Consider the following 22,500-nt stretch of genomic DNA (forward strand, 5'->3'; position numbering starts at 1 on the left):
CAGGATGTCTTCCAAGCGACCAATCTCTCCATATGGGGGGACAGATGGAGAGGTAGTCATGGCAACCAGCAGACAGAGACTGGAAGAGGAAGAGAGAGATGATGGACAGGCTGTCATGCACCTCCCCCTGACTCCCTACTGCAGCAAGGTGTCCCCCCGCTCGCCCCGCCCCCTGGACAGCCCCCCCACCCTGCACAGTGCCATGGTAAAACAGCCCCTCGTTGTCTTCCTATCATATAACTGCTCTTATTGGCTACTTGGCTTTGTTTCGACTCTTCTTATTGGTCGTCTGGAGTTTTAAATCCTGCCACACTATCGAGGTGGTAGTTGGCACTTAAGGACAGGTCTAGGATCAGTTTCCTCATTTATCCTTCATTGGACTGTAATTACAGAGAGTTGTAGTTATGGCGTCCGGTTTTGAAGTAACACATACTTCCAACAGAGGAAATAGTATTGGGGGAAAACTGGACACAAAAGATGCTCGAGAGTGGTCTTATGGTGTGAATCGCGTTTCCTTTTTGTTTTAGTGTGAAAGCCCGTGTCTGTGCTGTAACGAGGCATGGAGACGGCGAGGCATGGAGACGTGGTACATGTGTGACTGTCAGTGTGAGCCATGTCAGTGAGTCATGTTCTGCTGGGAAAAGGGTGACTGTGTGTGGTGACAGTAAATGCATATAATCATTGGGATGTATAGGTTGGTGTGTGTGATGTGTTGTATGTATACTATATAGGTGTGTGTGTGTGTGTGTGCGTGTGCGTGTGCGTGTAGCCTCAGTAACCCTCATAGTTTCCCTCACGTTAGCCTCACGCTGAGCCACACCTGAAGAGCAGCTAGCTAGCAGCAGCACATTGTCTTCAGGCCTTTCCCCTGTACTGCTGATAAAACCACCACACAGTAAATGTTGTGAGATGACTCTGGCTGTAAAACAATGAAAGGGTGCTTAAGGACCATAATGGTAAGCTAATTCTGTAATGAACCTGCTGATTGCACATCAGACTGGACTCTGCTTCCTGTCAGACAACAGTCACTGACTGTAAACCAAAGTCCTCTTTCCTTTCTCCCCCACCAGGAAGATAGAGGTTGTCATGGCATGCTGTTGACACTAGGTATTGGACCTGATGTTTGGGAGACTACAGGTTATAACCTCTGTAATGTTCAGATAATAGTGGGAGGTATTTTTAAACTGAGACATTAGATCGGGCAATGGTTTGAAATGTGAAAACGTTTAGTAATGATTATTGTTTTAAGTGTGATGAATCACGTATTAATGAATAATTCAAGTATAATTATATTTCCTTGTATTATTATTATTATTATTATTATTATTATTATTATTACTTAGGCCTATGCTACAAATATAATCCCCCAATTCCGTACGTTTTTCAACACTATAAATTCCACTATACATGAGATGCGACTTGAGCCATTTGGTTGACTGACACCAGAAACAGTAAAAAAGAGAAGAAGGAGGGGTGCGCCCGCATAATATTTGATGTGGATTATTAAAGCGCGACCGAGCCGTCTCCTGGACAGGGTGGATTTAGCGCAAACGGCAAGGCTTGGCATTTGTAAGATGTTAAGTTTTGCTACGGCTTTACCCTCTCAATCCGCTCTGCGCTGACTGGCAGAAGAGTTGAGAGAGAGAGAGCTTTACACCGCGCGCCTCGGAGGGGCTTTGTCACGGCAATTGTATAAAGTGATATGGGAGAGGAAATGGACTGCGCTCGTCCCCGGGTGGTGGCGGCTGTAGAGGCAGCATCCGCCAGGAGATTACCGCGCTTTATCTTGTCATGGTAAATTAACACGGCAGCGAGGCGCGCTCCCCAACACACTGACCTCTTCATCTCTCCAAGCTGTCACTCCGAGTTGAGAGGAGAGGAGAGGAGGTGCAGTTAAAAAAACGACAACTTTTTTTTCCCTCGTGTGTGTTTGTAGAAGTAAATGAAGGTGCGCATTTATCCTTTCTTTCTTTCTCCACTTCTTCCCCTGAGTTGTACAGTTAGTAGCCTAATCAAACAGTTGAATTGTGTTAGCGTGGGAAGGATTTCACAGACAGGTAGTAATGGATAGGTATTAATTACTGTACCTTTTGTCCGTTTAATAAGGTCCTGCCGCGCGCTCAAGAAACAAAAAAACAGCAACAACAACAATATTCATCTGCTTATTTCAGGTCCAAATTCTCCAGGCGCCGCCTGCCTCCGATTCGATTTTTTTTCGTATGAATTTTGACAGATTTGAAGCAGCACACCAAGCACTTAAACCAAACGCAGTGGTCACACTTAGTTTCTCCTGCCAGTGCTGTCATAATGAATAAACACATGCTTGCTTGTAGACAATTAAGGGCCTCTTAAAAATATTGGCATGCATTGATTTAATAAACTGTTATTTAAAATATACAAAATAAAGCTGCGCATTTCTGTTTAGGTAAATTTAACTGGAATATCTCAACCATTTTGTGCAATGATTTAAAAACAAAATAGATCATAGGAGTATTATAATTATTATTGCATTTTAATATAATGTTTTTTTAAAGTTATAATTATTATTGTGAAATTGTAAAATATACATTATTAGATGAAATAAGAACCTGTTTTTACTACAGTGTGTGGATGGGATGGTCTTTATAGGTTATGTGAGTATTTGTCCTCCAAGCTGAGATAAGATGGGAGGTGGGGTAAGGAGTGGGGGGTAGGGTTAGGCTGTCAGTAGGCCAACCGGTGTGTGTGGATGCCACAGCAGGCTCAGAGGCAGAGAGCAGACGAGGTGTGTGTTTAGCCCCGCGCTAAAGGGATTGGGATTGTTTGAGCAGTGTGTGTGTGTGTGTGTGTGTGTGTGTGGTGTGTGTGTGTGGTGTGTGTGTGTGTGTGTGTGTGTGTGTGTGTGTGTGTGTGTGTGTGTGTGTGTGTGTGTGTGGTGTGTGTGTGTGTGTGGCAGCGCTGGCTTAAGACCAGAGAGTAGGTGTCAGTGTCACCTCCAGGAGCGAGCACTTACATCCCTCTAGCCTGTGTGTGTGTGTGTGTGTGTGTGTGTGTGTGTGTGTGTGTGTGTGTGTGTGTGTGTGTGTGTGTGTGTGCGCGTGTGCGTGTGTGTGTGTGCGCGTGTGCGTGTGTGTGTGTGCTTCAGGTGCCTCCTGTGACTCCCACTGCCAGATTGGCCATGCCTTAATTGTCGACACCACGGCACCACACATTAAACACATACACCTTCCCAACTTGGAGACATGGCAGAGAATTGCACCCCCTCAATTGCTACTGTTAGTGTTGCTCTGTTCTGCTTCAAACCCACACAGGGTGGAGGGGTGTGTGTACTCTGATGTACCCAGAGAGAGAAAGATAGAGGGAAAGGGAAAGACAGAGGGACAGAGAGAGAGAGGGACGGAAACAGAGAGAGGAAAAGAAAGAAACAGAGACCCTCTAAGGTAAATGGGTAGGTTTCTCCTGGAGGGCAATGGAGAGAATGAAGGAGGGAAGAGGAAGACGGAGGAATAAAAAGAGAGAGGGAACATGAGCATCTGTGCTGGCGGATGGAAAATATTGCATTTTGCATTTTTTTTGGCAAGAGTTAAGTGTGTTTAAATCTGCCTCTCCTCACAGATGAGCTTAAGAAGACAAAAGTTGTTTAATTCTGTTCCCATGCAGAGGCACTAAAGGGATAAAGAACGGAGAGAGAGAAGGAGAGCGAGAAGGAGAGGGAGAGAAGGAGAGAGGCGCAGTTTCACTTTGTTACAGCCGTTCGGGAAGAGAATTGACATCTGCAAACTAAAGGCAGCAGAACCACCCACACTGTCAGCCTGCCACATCAAATACATAGACTCACACTCACTGGCGCATGCTACAAACATACTGGCACTCACACAAACATACTTAAACACCACCCAAGCATACACAGACATGCATACTCACATAGACACACACAGACACAGACAAATATGCATTCTCTTCTTTAAAGACAGAGACTAACATTTACAGTATTCATAAATACATTTATATTATAAAAAATCATGCTCTCTCTCTAGCGTGTGCACACACACACACACACACACACACACACACACACACACACACACACACACACACACACACACACACACACACACACACACACACACACACACACACACACACACACACACAAACACACAAATACAATCAGGTCTCTGTATGATAGGTTGTCAGGCTGATTCCTGAGTTGGACTTGCCGTTTGTTGTAATCTTCTGCAGGGCTACTTGAATAGCATGAGTAAATATGTTGCACGGCGTGTGGATTATAATATGGAGGGAGAATTAAATTAGCCATTTCAATTGCTGCTATGTGGATGACAGTCAAAATGTAGCCGACTTTGAGGAGGATTCATGTTGTATTAATTCTCTCTGATTAAGAAATGACCCTCATTGTGGCCGTCTCAAGATGACGTGTGCAGATTTGGGAGGAAGGGAGGAAAAGAGATCCGCGCATACTCCACCATCCCTCCATCTCGCTCTCTTTTCTGTTGCTTTTTTCTTTTCAAGACATCTTTTCTAGAAATAAAGAGTGCTGCTTTTGCTATGTATGCAGTGGATTAAATAAATGGGATGTGACAGGTGTGACAGGGCTGGTGGAGATGCCATGCTTCACTAATGTGGGCAGATCCAGTCACAACCGATGGAAAACCTCTGCCATTCTCCCCTCTCTCTCTCTCTCTCTCTCTCTCTCTCTCTCTCTCTCTCTCTCTCTCTCTCTCTCTTTCTTTTTATTTCTTCCTCTCTCTTTCAGCCTCTCTCTCTCTCTCTCTTCTCTCCCCCTTTGGCTGTTTCTGGTCTCATCAATAAGGTTCTCATGTGACTTCCCTTATCCTAGGAGGGAAGGATGGAGAGACTGTGTTATCACATCATTGTAACAGTACTAAAAAGTTCAAACCAAGCCCCCCCCCCCCCCCTCGTCCACTGCACACAGGACCCCCCCTGACGCCCCCCCCCCCCCCCCTCGTCCACTGCACACAGAACCCCCCTGACGCCCCCCCCCCCCCCCCCCCCCCCCCCCGACGGTTTACCAACACACAGTAAGCATGCTCCAGTGTCAGCCGAGAGAGAGAGCGCCGAGAGAGAGAGAACAAACACCATTGTAAAAACAACCCATATTTATGTTTATTTATTTTCCTTTTTTGTACTTGAACTATTTGCCCATCGTTACAACACTATATACTGCAGTCATAATATGACATTTGAAATGTCTCTAATTAATTACTGTTAATTTTTTGATTGTTTATTTCACTTTTGTTTATTAATCTATTTCACTTCCTTTGGCAATGTAAACATATGTTTCCCATGCAAATAAAGCCCATTGAATTGAAATTGAATTGAGAGAGCGAGAGAGCGAGAGAGAGAGGGCCGTAGTGGGGAACGAGAGATAGAAGAGAGAGAGAGAAAGAGGAAAGGAGCATTAACAGTTCTGTAGCCTTCAGTGATCAGCAGACTAGTTGGCCACCTCATTAGAAACGTGGAGATCATGAGACAAAAACACAGAACTGCCACTATTATACTTTACCGTGACCAAGGAACCTGGTGACATGTCTCACCTATTGAATTTCACTTTATTTGCTTTGGCTATCCACTAGCGTTCATTCACGTCCCTAAAACCCATTTGTGAGTGAATTATTGAATGTGTTGACTTCCTCTCTGGGAGTGGTGTGAGTGAGTGTACATGTATACAGTCTCTAGGAGGAGTCGGGGAAAGTGACAGCACTTTCCCCAGGTGAGAATCTGTTCCCTTCTGGACTTTGCTCGTCTCTCTGCTGCAAGGTGCCGGTTCGGTTGACAATGAACGGCGTATTAATATTACAAGGTGAAACCAACTGACTTCAGACTGAGAAATGATCTGGTGTGGATGGTACAGTTCATAGTAGACAGTTACAGTAGATGGCAGCGATATTAATAAGGAAACTACTGTACCTCTATCAGGAAACAAGTTCAGTATTAGCACCTCATCTGCTCAATAAAAGCTCACAGGCATGTAGAGATAACATTTACAAAGTGATACCGATATCAGGGTACGTGTGTGTGCATGCGTGTTTGCTTTTCTTTAACCTTTATTTAACTAGGCAAGTCAGTTAATAACAAATTCTTATTTACAATGACGGCCTACGCCGGTCAAACTCTAACCCGGACGACGCCCTATGGGATCACGGCCGGTTGTGATACAGCCTGGAATCGAACCAGGGTCTGTAGTGACGCCATTAGCACTGCGATGCAGTGCCCTTCGACCGCTGTGCCGCTTGGGAGTGTAAAACACCGGCGTACCTCCTAAAGGTGTGAGTTAGGCCCAAGCATTCCCAGTCCTCTGTCCTTTCCTTGGGATAAGCTCATTGTCTGCCACACAAACAACTCACACACTCATCACACACAGACACACACTGCCCTAAGCATCTAAACTTCTCTCTGGAGAAAACCAGAGCAGGGAGATCTTTTGTAAAGTTTAATTACAAAACAAGTCAGGTATTTGCAGACAAGGTCAATCGTCCATCTGTAAATCAGGGTTAATCTTTGACTAATCTGTTCCTATTATCTCATCCCACCTGTTTTAGTGGGTTGCGTTGAGGGTGTGTGTGTGTCCGTGCGTGCAGTGTGATGTAGTGTAAGTGTGTGTGTGCTTGTTAAAGTTGGCAGCTGAAGTGTGCGTGCAGACACAAAGCTGATCATGACAAGGTCGCCACCACATTGTCACAGTTCATTTAGTTGAGACCCCGCCAAATCTCTTGCCAGGACAGTGGAGTTGGTATAGCAAAGGTTATGATTCCAGGATGTTCTTTGATGTAAAACGTACTGTTTCTGGTTGTCGCGTGTACGTTTTCTGTCCATTTTGGCGATGCAACTTAAGTTTATTGTCACAAATAAGCACTTTCACGAAGAAAACTTGCAAGTGAGACATTTGGACTAGTGGGAATGCTTACTGGATCTCTTTCAAAGTGAAACGATTTAGTCTTTGAAAGACATAACACTAGATCTCTCCCAACAGCCTGAGTGAAATCATTTCTGTTTTATGTCTCTCCTCTGTTAACCACCTCCAAGTCAGTGGCATGCAGATTCCTTAGGATCCAACAGAGAGTGAGTGCCCTAACTTAAGATGGCTGGCCACCGATGAAAGTGTAGCACAGCCAGCTAAAACGAAGGAGAGAAGGAGGGATAATGAGAGGGAGGATGCCAGTTACTGTAGTCTTCCTCTCCTCCATACGGATCTCTTGAGTTTTACGTTTTAATCTCGTCTGGATTTCCTTTCTTCCTACTCTCTTCCCTTTCTCTCTCTTCTCTCTTCTCCTTTCCTCATCCCCTATACTTCTCTACTTCTCCCCTTTCTCTCAATCTTCTCTCTTCCTCTCTGTGGCTGTTCTGTGAGTGAGTTTGAGATACTGGTTTTGCCACAAACATCAGCAATAAGCTGAATTCAAACTCTAATTCATGGAATATTATTAAAGGTCCAACTCAGACATTTTTATCTCAATATCAAATCATTTCGGGGGAACAATTAAGTACCTTAGTGTGAATGATTTCAATTAAAATGGTCAAAAAGAAACAAAAATAGCTTGTAAGCAAAGAACTTCTCAAGCAAGAATTTTGCTAGGACTGTCTGGGAGTGGCCTGAGTGGGGAGGGGGAAACAGAAAACTAGCTGTTATTGGCAGAGAGGTTTGGAACTATATTTCTTATTGGTCTATTAACTAATTAACCGCCTGGTGATGTCAGCAGGCCAAAACTCCATCCCACCAAAAAAGCTCTTACACTGAAAGGGCATATCATAATTGTATTATTCCAACCTCATAGTGTGGAAATATACATAAGAAAATCATGTTTTTGAATGCACTGGGCCTTTAATACAAGTTCTCTCTCCTCTCTCTCTCTCTCTCTCTCTCTCTCTCTCTCTCTCTCTCTCTCTCTCTCTCTCTCTGCAGGACCAGGATGGCAGTAAGGGTTGGTCTCTGAGTCCTTACCCCCAGCACAACTCCTCTACCTCTCCAGGCAGTAAGCAGCAGGTGGAGGAGGGGGGTTCAGGGGCCGCAGCGCTGGGGACCCCAGAGAGACGTAAGGGCAGCCTGGCTGACGTGGTGGACACACTGAAACAGAGGAAAATGGAGGAGCTCATCAAAAACGAACCAGAAGGTCAGTCACCATGTACAAAGATGTACTGCTCTGTATCGCTTTCTCTTTTCTCCCTATCACTCTCTATCACTCTCTATCGCTCTCTATCACACTCTCTCTCTCTCTCTCTCTCTCTCGCTCAATTTCAATTCAAGGGCCTTATTGGCATGGGAAACATATGTTTGCATTGCCAAAGCAAGTGAAATAGATAATAAACAGTTAGTGAAATAAACAATAAAAATGTACAGTAAACATTACACTTACAAAAGTTCCAAAATATTAATATACACACACACACACACACACACACACACACACACACACACACACACACACACACACACACACACACACACACACACACACACACACATGCCCTATCACTTTCTTTCTCTCTCTGTCTCTATCGCTCTCTCTCTCTCTCTCTCTCTCACTATCTATCTTTCTCTCTTTATCTCTCTCTCACTATCTCTCTTTCTCTCTTTATCTCTCTCACTATCTATCTTTCTCTCTTTATCTCTCTCTCACTATCTATCTTTCCCCACTTTATCTCTCTCACTATCTATCTTTCTCTCTTTATCTCTCTCTCACTATCTATCTTTCTCTCTTTCACTCTCGCTCTCTCTATGTTTCTCTCTCTTACTCTCTCTTTTGTTTTCTCTCTCACTTTACCCTTTAGTAGCAGGTGATAGTGCCAGGTCTCCCTCCCTCGCTTGCTCCATGCTAACGAACACATTTTGTAACTGCCTGGCGACAGGGTGTGTGTGTGTCTGTGTTTCTGTATGTGTATGGGTGTGTGTGTGTGTGGGTGTGTGTGTGGGTTGGTGTGTGTGTGTGTGTGACAGAGAGAGTCAGCCCTTTGTTTGATGGCAGACAGCATCAGCTGTCCAGAGCCATTGTCTAACAACCACTTTGCATATTCATTACAAGCTGATAGTACAGGGACCATCAGCCTTTTACTGCTCTCTCTCTCCTCCTCTCTCCTCTCTCTCTCTCTCTCTCTCTCTCTCTCTCTCTCTCTCTCTCTCTCTCTCTCTCTCTCTCTCTCTCTGTCCTGTCTGTCTGTCTGTCTCTCTCTCTCTCTCTCTCTCTCTCTCTCTCTCTCTCTCTCTCTCTCTCTCTCCCTCTCTCTCTCTCTCTCTCTCTCTCTGTGTCCTGTCTGTCTGTCTCTCTCTCTCTCTCTCTCTCTCTCTCTCTCTCACACACACATACACACACACACACACACTCTCACTTTAGCCTTTAGTAGCAGGTGATCTCTCTGTGTGCTTTCGTGTGTGTTCTTTCTTTCAATTTTCGTCTAAAATGACATAATCAAATCTGACTGCATGTAGCTCAGGACCTGAAGCAAATATATGCATATTCTTGATACCATTTGAAAGGAAACACTTTGAAGTTTGTGGAAATGTGAAATGAATGTAGGAGAATATAACACATTAGATCTGGTAAAAAATAATACAAAGAAAAAACCAACTGTTTTTTTGTATTTCTTTTGTACCATCATATTTGAAATGCAAGAGAAAGGCCATAATGTATTATTCCAGTCCAGGCGCAATTTAGATTTTGGCCCTTAGATGGCAGCAGTGTATGTGCAAAGTTTTAGACTCATCCAATGAACAATTGCATTTCTGTTAAAAATGTTGTATCACGACTACCCAAATGTGCCTAATTGGTTTATTAATTAATAACTTTTCAAGTTCATAATTGTGCACTCTCCTCAAACAATAGCATGGTATTCTTTCACTGTAATAGCTACTGTAAATTGGACAGTGCAGTTAGATTAACAAGAATTTAAGCTTTCTGACAATATCAGATATATGTATGTCCTGGGAAATATTCTTGTTACTTGCAACCTCATGCTAATCGCATAAGTGCACATTATCTCAACCGTCCCGAGGATGGGACCCACCGATCTGTAGAGATCCTTAAAGAGGCTTTTTAGTGGAAATATGTCTATGTGTGTGTGTGGGTGGGTGTGTGGGTGGGTGGGTGTATCCAGCTGCTGCTGCGTGTGTGGACACCTTGACTTTGCTCAGACTCTTGTGTATGCCACACAACTATTTTACAGTTGATCCCTAAGTCCAACAGGCCGAGGCCAGGACAAGAAAGCCAGCAGTGTGTGCATGCGGGTGTGTGTGTACACTACAGGTTATTTATAGTACATATAACAGACCGCCACACTGCATGGAGGTGTGTGTAGGCCAGTCAGTGTAACAGGCCCTGTACAAAGTCATTTGCTCCAAGCATTTCTTCATATGTGGCTGTGGCTCATTATTAGGACATATGTTTATTTTCCAATTTCTGCTTCAAAGTCCCGTAATATACTGGAGTTATTTTCCTCTTCCCTTGAAATAATACACTATTCTACCTGTGGCCGTTTTGGGCTCTGCATTGAGCCCCACAGTCCAGTTCTCACTTCACAGAGGGCCCAACAAGTGAGAAAACAGTGCTGGGGGCATGTGTGTTTTCACGCTTGTGGTGAGTCCCAGAGACTTATGGTTTTGCCAGTTATAGTTGGCCTACATTCAGCTCTACGGTTGTTCCAGTTGGTATCTGGAGTTTTTTTCAAAAGGTTTCTTTTGAGTTTGGTGGGAAAAGTCCCCGCAATAAACAGGGTTGTCTGGAGAGATTGGGAGAAGTGTGCTTTAGGCTAGACGGTGCGGGATATGCCAACCTTTTTGAGTTCTGTTATTGGATTGGGTTTATTGTACAAGAGGACTCACTCCGTGATCTGGCCATAGTATAACAACAATAATATCTGTGAGTCAGGCAGTACAGATACAGAACGAGACACACACACACACACACACACACACACACACACACACACACACACACACACACACACACACACACCACAACACACACACACACACACACACACACACACACACATTTGGAGAGCAGTAGCGGTAGCTTCACACTCTCCATTAGCAGGGCTACAGTACCACATCAGAATGGGTAGTGCCATTATCTCCCCGACCGTTGCCGTTAAAATGAAACACCCTAACAAAGGGCCTCAGCGCCTTGAGAGCAGACACACACACACACACACACACAAAACAGACAGAACAGAAAGGCATAAAGAGGGGAGGAAAGAAAAGGGGGGGAGATGAAGAGTGAGGGTGGAGACAGAGAGAGAGAAAGAGAGACCCTACTATATAAAAATCCATTCCATCCTTCTCCGTCCTCTCTCTCTCTCTCTTCTTTCTTTCTTTCTCTCTCTCTGCGCCATTGTTTTGTTGTGTTCTCCACAAAGCCCATTAGCAGCAAACGGCAGGTTGGGATGAAACATTAATGAAGGCTTTAATCATTATGAAAGGCCTGTATTAATACTGCTGCAGTCCCCCTTTCACACACTGCCTGCCTCCAGCTGGATCAATGGCACACACACACACACACACACACACACACACACACACACACACACACACACACACACACACACACACACCACACACACACACACACACACACACACACACACACAACACACACACACACACACACACACGGGCGCACGTACACACACACACACAGGCTTGCAAACAAACACATGTTAGTGCACCCCTCACCCACACACTCACCCCGGTATAGGCACATGTGCTGTGAAGAAAGGGATGTGAGAGAAGGACTAAAGAGATGAAATTGGTCAGAAAACAATAAACACCCTAAAAACAGGACTAGAAAGGGGAAAAGAGAAGAGGAGAGAGCGAGAGGCTTTATATAACCAGGCCTTGAGCTAGACACTAGCCATGTTCTCTTAGACACTCGCCTTATGTAAAACCAGTGTCTCGGCACGCACACACACACACGCACGCACGGGCACGCACGCACACGGGCACGCACACACACACACACACACACACACACACACACACACACACACACACACACACACACACACACACACACACACACACACACACACACACACACACACACACACTGGTCCAGGGTTGAGGCAGAAGTTACAAAGACATAGTTTTTATCAGTGTAACCAGTGCTGCTCTACTTAGTGGCTAGATAAATGTGGCGTGGTACAAAGACACGCTGGTGTGTGTGTAAGATACTGGGTCAGTACAGACTGCCTCGTCTCCCCTGTGTCTCTGTGTGTGTGTGTGTGTGTGTGTGTGTGTGTGAGAGCACTGAGCAGCCCAGCTGGCTGAGCCACTGCCAGAGAGTACCCAAGCAGGAGTAGCGCTGTTGGCCTTTAATAAATGACCAGCCATAGAGCTCCCTTATCGACTTTGTGATGTTACACCGCGCTCACACACAACACATTCCTCTTCTGTCTACCTATACTGCCTACCTGTTACCCCCGAGACACACACGGCTGCGTGGTAATGCTGGTTTTAAATTGTGTCAGATGTTGAGTAGAGAGTTGGAAGTGTGTGAAGAGGAGTTGATGGGGGATCGTGTGTGTGTGTGTGTGTGTGTGTGTGTGTGTGTGTGTGTGTGTGTGTGTGTGAGTGTGTGATTCCGTGCTGGAGTGAATGTGTGTGTGATTAGGACTAATAATGAGAGCAGATCAGAGAGCAGCACGGGGGGGTGGGGGGTGCAGGGGTGAGAGGAGGGCCAGGTCTGGGCTTAGGAGGGACAGCACTGCGGCTGGATAGACACACACACAGGGAGCCAGGGACAGGCACTTCACTGTTGGCTGAAGTTAACCCTCCCCTGCCTCTACTGGGCTGTAAGTTTAACCTATAGTAACACACACCTCGATTAGGTAGCACACACACCACTGTTGTATAGCGAGTGAGAATACAAGCGAGATAGAACCAGATCATAGAGGAAACTAGCTGCAGTATTTGGGGCACAGATGTTCATCTCAGCCCCTAGAGTGATACTGCCTCTGCCCTGGCAACTCACCAGTCCTCCTCGGTCCACGCACTCCCCCTCTCTCTCCCTTCCTCTCTGTCTCCCTCTCTCTCACCTGTCCCCCTTCCTCTCTGTCTCCCACTCTCTCTCACTCTCAGTCCCCCTCTCTCCCCCTTCCTCTTTGTCTCCCTCCCTCTCTCTGTCCCCTTTCCTCTCAATCACCCTCTCTCTCCCTTCCTCTCTCTCTCCTCTCTCCCCCCCTCTCTCACTCTGCTTCTTTCTCCCCCCTCTCTCCCTCTGCCCTGGAAACTCACTCTGCTTCTCTCGTTCCCTCTCTGTCTTTCTGCCTTTCCTGTCCCTCTCTGAGTCATGCTCAGGGTGAATTCATGGTCAGGGCCACTCTGGTCCCCCTTTGCCTCTCTTTGAATGCTTGATATTGACTAATATAATATTTGACTGGTAGTTTGAATAGGCTGCTAGGCTATACATCTCTACTGTTGTCTATGTAAGCTGTGTTATACATGTTGACTGTAAAGCTGTAGTCAGATGATGCAACAACACTATTCAGAGAGGAAGTAAGGAGCCTCTCTCATGGTGCTGCTCTGGGTTCAGGCCATCCAGGATGTCTTAAGGGCAGGTCCCAGGTCAGGTGTAATGACAGCGTTATGATCTGTGGGGTTGTAGACAGAGCTAGGGGTCAGGGGGTATGGGCTGTTTTTACTGCCGAGGGGGCTGTGACTTATGCGCGCACAAACACACGTACATACGCAGACACCCGAAACACACACACACACACACACACACCCGTAGAAGGCTCTCCTCTGGCAGCATGTGTCTCCATACCTGAAATGTCAATCACTAACGTATATCACAGAGCACATTTATTTTCACGGCGATGAACAAAAAAACTCCAGCTCGCTTTTAGAGGCAGTGGGGCATTTTATAGCACAGCACTTAGCCAGGTCTATTGTGCCACACTAGCACACACTGGTAGGAGCTTCACTCACGCATCCATACACTTGAATGGCTGACAATAGGAAGGGCGGATACATTCCCCGATGAAGAAGAAGAGAACAAGAAAGGAGGAGATAGAAAAGAAAATGAAAGAAAGAAAGGGGCCTTGAGAACTTGAGGGAGCCCAGCAGACTCTCTCTCTCTCTCTCTCTCTCTCTCTCTCTCTCTCTCTCTCTCTCTCTCTCTCTCTCTCTCTCTCTCTCTCTCTCTCTCTCTCTCTCTCTCTGCTCTCTCTCTCTCTCTCTCTTGCTCTCTCTCTCTCTCTCTCTTGCTCTCTCTCTCTCTCTTGCTCTCTCTCTCTCTCTCTCTCTCTCTCTCTCTTGCTCTCTCTCTCTCTCTCTCTGCTCTCTCTCTCTCTCTCTCTCTCTCTCTCTCTCTCTCTCTCTCTCTCTCTCGCTTGCTCTCTCTCTCTCTCTCTCTCTCTCTCTCTCTCTCTCTCTCTCTCTCTCTCTCTCTCTCTCTCTCTCTCTCTCTCTCTCTCTCTCTTTATCTGTCTGTCAATCCCCTGGGCTAGCTAATCCTCCACAGGCCCCTCTGCTGTCTCAAAGTGTCCAATAGACACACACACACACACACACATACGCACGCATGCACGCTTGCACACACACACTCATGCATGTACACACGCACACACACCGTTGAGTTCACAGCCCTAGCGTGGGAGAGAGGGAACCTCCATATGTGATTTCCACCAGTTGGTAGTAATTAGTTAGTTGTATAAATTAGCATTAAGTGCAGATTGTTGCATTGTTCATGATGATCCCCCTTTTGCTGTGGGAAAAACGAAGGAGTGAAACAGTGAAGGAGGAGAGGTTGAAAATACCGTTTTTCGACCCTGTAAAGAGAGAGAAATGTCTCTACATCTCCAGTTAGAGAAGGAAGGGAGGAGAGGAGGAGAGAGGAGAGGGAGGAGAGAGGAGAGGGAGAGAACAGAAGGGAGGGAGGAGAGGAGGAGAGAGGAGAGGGAGGAGACAACAGAAGGAAGGGAGGAGAGGAGGAGAGAGGAGAGGAGGAGAGAGTAGAGGGAGAGAACAGAAGGGAGGGAGGAGAGGAGAGGGAGGAGACAACAGAAGGAAGGGAGGAGAGGAGGAGAGAGGAGAGGGAGGAGAGAACAGAAGGAAGGGAGGAGAGGAGGAGAGAAAAGAAACAGGGTTAATGTTGTGTTTTGTAAAACTGTTCTAAGTGTTCACACCACCATAGCAGTTCATCAACAGCATCACGTTGTTCAGACAGCCCAACCCGTTCCTTGTTCCTTCATCTCATTCTGACACTCGTGTTAAGAATTCTTCCTGGAACTGGAGGAAAGCACAAGTCTCTCTCTCTTTTACCAAGGCGAACATGGACAGATATTTATTGTATTCCAGCGACCGAACTCAAGTCAATCTATTTTCTTTGTGGCATGAGAACCAGGCTGGAAGACTTGAGAAGAACCTGAGGCCTATTGTGAGGCGGCCATTGTTCCTTCCTATGAAAGGCACATTCAAGTCACTTTTTATCGAATTGTTTTCGTCTGCTTTTCACTTTGTATTCTCTACCCCAGGCTTGCACAAGACAATCAATGGAAAGTAAACCCTCCCCTTTAAATGTTTTCTCTCAGCCCAGATGAGCGATATTAAGAAGTGAATAGTATGTGTGTGGATGGGAAAAGCGGTGCCCTAGCTATTGTGCTCTACATGGCTTATAAAAGGGGCTTATAGAGCGGTCCCGTGGCCTTTCTGTTCCTAGTGAACAACCCTGGATGGGAAAAGCTGGGCCGGCTGTCTTTGTGTTGCTGCGTGTGCGTAGCGTTGTGTTGTGGCCCTCCCGGCGTGCCATTAGGAAGGCCACAAAAGCCCGGAGTTCATGAATCAGACAGGGTTTTCATAGCCGGAGCATTGTGAACGCGCTGCTAATGCCAAGCCGAGAGTGACTGTTCTGTTCTGTTCTGTTCCATAGCCCTGTCATCTAGTCAGAGCCCAGACCTCTCAGAGTCTCTGTGAGACAGCTCCAAAGGTCCAGTGTAGAGCCAATGTCATTGAGATTCATGAAATGGAATCTTGGAATGTTCCGTGAAGTGGCAGACAGGCAGTGTGCTCTGTGTTCTAGAACGGCGCTATAGCTCAACAATCCATACATTACCACGGACCATCTGCACGGACGTGTTCTTTACGGATGGCAGAGGAATGTGTGTATAATATAGAAGCGTTTGTCAATGGGATGTGACATTATGTTAAGTTAACTATATGGATGAAAACAGGGGCTATTCCCTCAACGTTGGAGCTTTTCTAACTTTGTATTGAAAGTTAGTAAATGTAATGAACGTGCGCACGCACACACACATTACATACACATTACACACTCACACACACACACATGCACATACATACACACACACACACAGTACAAACACATTCACACAAACACATATATATATTTTTGTATTCTTTTCTGGGATGTTCAAATTTAGATAAAATATCCAAACCTTTTATATTCTAGGGTAGTATAATCCGTATGCAAATCTTCAGACGACAACCGTATCTATTAACATACTAATGTTAGTTTGAGTAAATGCGGACATTTGGACGTTAACGCTAAATAATGGAATGTAATATCTCATGAATATGCAACATTGAAGCATTTAAAAACCTTTGTAGCCACCGATACAAAAATGAAAAAGTTGATTATATTCCCGGTTCGTAACGTTGAACACATCAACATTAGCTCACACAGACAAAGAGCTTTTTGAAACTTTTGCATTACCGGGTCACTGTACTATCCAATGAAGTGCTCGACTTGTCGCACATATGAATGAAAGACTGAATTCGTGCTGCACACACAAATACGGCTTGTTACCTGAAACGTGATACGGGTGGAACTCTGATGCAGATATTTTAATAAGTAAAGGCAGCCATAGGTAAAACATAAGCAAAGAATCAATACTCAATAAATAATACTGCTCCTCTTGATCGACGCACTGTGAGTGTGTTAGTTCTGTCGTTGTATCTACTTTAGGCCTTTGCCTCTGGCAATTTGCATGTCTCTACACTGGTACGTAAGCATGTAGCTTAGAGGTTTTAACTGCCCGTGTGTCTCTATACGTGGGGCCCTTGACAGAAGAAAAATATGCCTCATTTGCACTAATCCACATAGGCCTCTGATCAAATGGCACAATCTGTTTACGAACGTACTTCACATTCAGGCCACGTGGCCTGAGCCTATGCACACTATAGCTAGCCTAGATTTGAAGCTGGATATGTATCTGAAAGGGATATAAGCTCTGGGTTAGAGCATGAGATGTATGTTTAACATCATATACGTATGTGTGGACGGGGTAAAACCAGGGTAAATACCGTCATTATATTATTTACTAACCTGGAACTAACACCAACCGTTCTCCCACGATGCACCACTCTGAAGGTTCACTAACCACCCTACACATGCCAGCAATCAGCATAATCACTCCCTCCTCAACCCCCCTCCCTTCCGCTTTCACACAGACAGACAGACAGTCACACACACACACACACACACACGCACGCACACACACACACACACGCAAGGAGCTTTCACGTAAGCTTTCAAAGGATATTGATTGTCTCCATAAAAACAACTGTCCCAAACAAAGTGTAGACTAGCCTCACGTAAATAACAGACTTTTACAGCTATAAAAGCTCTAAGGTTTTCCCTCCCGACCTGCTGCATGTGATTTAGATGTGTCTGACACAGATCTATATGAGGAATGGTGTGTTTCTCTGTACTGAGCAGTATATAAGGCTGGGGTTCTGTCTGACAGTGTGTCTCTCTGTTGCTCAGCCAGTCAGTCAGTTGTCTCTTTGAACCCAGAGAGACTATATTGATTAACCTTGTCCTGCCTGGTGGGAGCTGAGGGGTCGGCATGGGGGGGTGTATTAGATGAAGTGGTGTGTCTGTGAAGCAGCCTGAGGGGTCAGGACCTTAGCTCCACTAGTGAAGGAACTGTGATTTGAGCCAGATGTTCTCAGACAAGCCAGGCAGCGCCTGCCACCGCCGCAGAGGCCGGAGACCACCCCTCTCATTCCCCTGCTCTGCCCCCGCAAGAAATACCCCACACACACACACCTCCTCCTTTATTGTCCCCCTTCTCTCTTCAGTTTTTTTCCCTGAGGTACTCCCCTTCTCTCTCCCGCCCCTCCCTCTTTGCTCTCCCCCTAGCCTTTTCTCCCTTAGTCCGTCATCTCTCCTTTCTCTTTCAACCTCCCTTTCTCTCTCCCATACTCCCCAATGCCCTCCCTCACTCCTGTGCCTCAATCTCAAATCCCTCCTCCGTTTCCCCTCTCCTCCCCCCTTATCGTCCCTCCCCCCTATGCCTCCCACCCTACCTCATCTTTACTCCTCTTCTCTCTGCTCCAAGGAATTAAAAAGTGGTGAGACTCTAATTCTGGCATAGAGCCTTACCCCTCTCCAACACCCCCCCCCCCCCCCCCCCTGCCTCCCCCCTAGAGCCCAGGAACAGTGAACAGGTGTTCTCCACTTTTGATTTCAGTGCATTTGGATTAATCCTGTCAGCTCAGCTGTTAGAACAACTGTCACCTCCAGATGCTAGTCATTTTGGGCTGGAGCTGTCACCGGCTGCCAGTTTTCTTTGGTGCTACACACACACACACACACACACACACACACACACACACACACACACACACACACACACACACACACACACACAGGAAGGCAGGCACACGCACACACACACACCCACACCCACACACGTACACACACACACACGCGTACACACACTGATTCTCTCTCTGTCTCTTCCTAGCCTATTGTCATGTAAACAAAGCAATTTCTCTCCTGCACCTCTCTTCCTGTCTGTAATACAGGTATCAATGAGTTTGGAAATGACATGTACGGGATACAGCGCAATAGAATATGAGTGTGTGTTTAAATCATTTCCGTTTCGTTAATGGGTCTAATGGTATGAATATACAAGCCTCTATGTCTATGTCCCCAGCAGCCAGTATTCAGAGGAACAGTCAGACGTGGAACTTTTTCAACCTCTTCACTTTTACCCCTCCCCTTCTTTCTTCTCCCTTCTTTCTCCCTCTTTCTCTCCTTCCCTCTCACCCTCCTGTCACGCAAACGCATGCGCACGCGCACACACACACACACACACACACACACACACACACACACACATACACACATACAAGTACACACATATGTGTGAGTGCTGTGAGAAAACACAGCCGTGACGATGTCACTGCTACATTCCTCTTCTACCGTGGCAAGACAACTCAATTAGGCGCTTAAATGTGAAAGTGTTGCTCCTCTCCTACTAGCTCCTCTCGTCCCTCTCTCTCTCTCTCTCTCTCTCTCTCTCTCTCTCTCTCTCTCTCTCTCTCTCGCTCTCTCTCTCTCTCTCTACTCTCTCTCTCTCTCTCTCTCGCTCTACCTCTCTCTCTATCTCTCTCTCCCTCTCCCTCTCCCTTCTGCTCTCTCTATCCCTCTCTCTCTATCCCTCTCTCTCTCTCTCTCTCTCTCTCTTATTCTCTCTCTCTCACTCTACCTCTCTCTCTCTCTCTTTCTCTCTTTCTCTCTCTCTCACTTTCTCTCTTTCTCTCTTTCGCTCTCTCTCTCTCTCTCTCTCTCTCTCTCTCTCTCTCTTACTCTCTCTCTCTCTCTCTCTCTCTCACGCTCTACCTCTCTATCTCTCTCTCCCTCTCCCTTCCGCTCTCTCTATCCCTCTCTTTCTATCCCTCGCTCTCTTTCTCTCTCTCTCTCTGTGTGTATGTGTCCTCTCTCTCCCTCATACACCTGATTCCTCTCCATACTCTCACACCCTCCCTCATGTCAGCCACCCTCCACGCCACCCAGGGTTTATTATAGAAAATGACTATTTGTTATTGTGTGTAAAATGTTGATTATTTGTGAGAGTATGATTACTAGGTTGGATGTAATAGCACCTCTCTTTAAGGCTTCTTAGATGTGGGTGGACTTCTCACACACTGGCATATGATCTTCAGAGGCTGAGGGGCCAAGTGTGTAGGAATGTATGTTTAAGTGTGTGTGATTTATTGGGTGAGGGTGTGTGTGGGAATTTGATTTGACACCAATGGCGACAACTAGTCTTACTGGGGTTCGACACATAACGAAAAAGACATTACAGACAAAATACATTACAATTGACACACATCGGGCCTCTCTGTGTATACATACTGGTTTTACTACTTTTCCTGGGTGGGGAGAGAATACTGGGTCTCCTCTCCTCTCCTCTCCTCTGTTCTCCTCTGTTCTCCTCTCTCCTCTGTTATCCACTCTAATATCCTCTCCTCTCCTCTCCTCTCCTCTCCTCTCCTCTCCTCTCCTCTCCTCTCCTCTCCTCTCCCTCTCCTCTCCTCTCCTCTCCTCTCCTCTCCTCTCCTCTCCTCTCCTCTCCTCTCCTCTCCTCTCCTCTCCTCTGCTCTCCTCTCCTTTCTCCTCTGTTCTCCACTCTCCTCTGTTCTCCACTCTCCTCTCCTCTCCTCTCCTCTCCTCTCCTCTCCTCTCCTCTCCTCTCCTCTCCTCTCCTCTCCTCTCCTCTCCTCTCCTCTCTCTCTCCTCTCCTCTCCTCTCCTCTCCTCTCCTCTCCTCTCCTCTCCTCTCCTCTCCTCTCCTCTCCTCTCCTCTGTTCTCCACTCTCATACCTCTCCTCTCCTCTCCTCTTTCCTCTGTGTATTTATTTTATAATTCCTCTGATTGCTCTCTTTCTCTCTCGCTCTCTCTCCTATCACCGAGGGAAGAGGAGAACAAAGGGGAGGGCTTGCACAATCTAAAAACATGTGTTCAGTAAAGTGTTTGTCTCTTTGTTAGACAGTCTTGTGATGCTAGACCAAGGACTTTGTGCCTGTGTGTGTACAGAGCTGCTGAATGAGTCTTTTTAGCTCATATTGGACTCTCTGCACCAGATATAGATAATCACTTCACTCCTATTGTGTTTTATCCCTCTGTCTGTCTGTGTGAGTGTGTGTGTGTGCGTGTGCGTCCGTGAGTGCACATGTCTCTGTGTGGCTGCCTCAGAAGAACAGATCCAGTATGTTTTGATCCAGATCTCCGAACTGCATTCCTCCTTGTTTAACCTCTTAACCTCGTTAAGGCAACTCGCTGTACTGTACCGCTCAGCTCAGATCACCCGAACACAATTAAGACAATTAGGACACAAAGGAACCACAGAGCTCTCTGTCGAGTCCGGTCAGACAGATAACAAACAAAAAAAATATGTTTAGAGAAGAAGACGTTTTGTGTTCATGCAGGCCACTGTCCCGCTGTCCAACGTCCACAGCTGGCTAACTGAAGCAAATGTAATATTGAACAACATTACTCTAATGTTATTGACATTGACATCCTGTCAACTAATCAAAGCATGTGAACTGAACTCTTCCAGGAAAGAGAGAGAGAGAGAGAGAGAGAGAGAGAGAGAGAGAGAGAGAGAGAGAGAGAGAGGTTTCAGAAGCACATGTATGTGAACAATAAGCTCCCAGTCATCAGTGACCGTTTCTCCCTGCAGGACACACTAGGGCTCCCAGAACATTCCGCCGCTATTTAAGCGTTGCTGTTAACAATCGCGTAATGGCTCTCACATGGCCCTCCGTGACTTAGAGCGGCTCAACCGGACAATAAGGACTATTCTTAAGCATTTTAAACGCTCTCGGCACACGGATGAAACAGCCGGAGACACACAGACTGCACAAGACCACACAATGAGAGAGGGAAAGAGAGAGGGGGGTGGAGAGAGAGAGAGAGAGAGAGAGAGAGAGAGAGAGAGAGAGAGAGAGAGAGAAAGAAAGAGTGTGTGTGTTGATGCATGGCATGTCTATATGTGTCAACAACCCTCAAACGTCTATGAAAAGAGACATCATTGAATACCAAACAAACAGTGAAAAATGATTAAGTATGGTGAGTGTCAGTCATACAGTGAACGCAGGCCAGCGTGATGATAGCATTAGTAATAACAGTATTCAGACATCAGACACAGACAGGATGTAAAAACACAACAGTTCAGTAAAGCAGCCCGGGCTGTATGTCTGTCTCGCTTCTTTAACAGCTAGGCTCGCAGTGACAGACTGACACATTAACACAGAGCAATTGCTAGTGTGTGTGTGTGTGTGTGTGTGTGTGTGTGTGTGTGTGTGTGTGTGTGTGTGTGTGTGTGTGTGTGTGTGTGTGTGTGTGTGTGTGTGTGTGTGTGTGTGTGTGTGTGTGTGTTTTAGGACTTTATGCTCCCTGTGTGTCAGTGAACATGTGTCTATCCTTTTGTCTGTGGCTTAATGCATCGGCCCGGTCCCCGGCTCCCAAAAACACATTGTATTCTTTTGTTGTCACGTTAAAGTGATGTCATGAAGAAGTGATGTGTGTGCCTGAGGTAGTCCCGGGGCTGTGACAGTCAGTCAGTCAGTCCTGGGTCGGAGAACAGGAGAGAGACAGGGGGGGTGAAGAGAGGCTATTGCCACAAGACAGATTGGAAGTGTCATCTTCCATTACAGTAGTGGATTGGAAGTGTGTGTGTGTGTGTGTGTGTGTGTGTGTGTGTGTGTGTGTGTGTGTGTGTGTGTGTGTGTGTGTG

General features: G+C 46.2%; 1 protein-coding gene across 12 annotated transcripts in view; it reads left to right on the forward strand.

Annotated features, from left to right (window-relative positions):
* LOC106609328 (transcription factor SOX-5) overlaps positions 1-22,500 on the forward strand; it is a 326,155-nt gene that overhangs the window by 233,056 nt on the left and 70,599 nt on the right. For all 12 annotated transcript variants that reach the window (XM_045721992.2, XM_014208018.3, XM_014208021.3 and 9 more), the window contains 2 exons: positions 4-205; positions 7,922-8,129. In XM_045721992.2, the coding sequence (XP_045577948.1) occupies positions 5-205; positions 7,922-8,129 (409 nt within the window). In that variant the 5' untranslated portion in view covers position 4. The remainder of the gene's footprint in view (positions 1-3; positions 206-7,921; positions 8,130-22,500) is intronic.

The sequence above is a fragment of the Salmo salar genome, chromosome 07, assembly GCF_965601325.2.
Source record: "Salmo salar chromosome 07, fSalSal1, whole genome shotgun sequence".
NCBI lineage: Eukaryota > Metazoa > Chordata > Actinopteri > Salmoniformes > Salmonidae > Salmo > Salmo salar.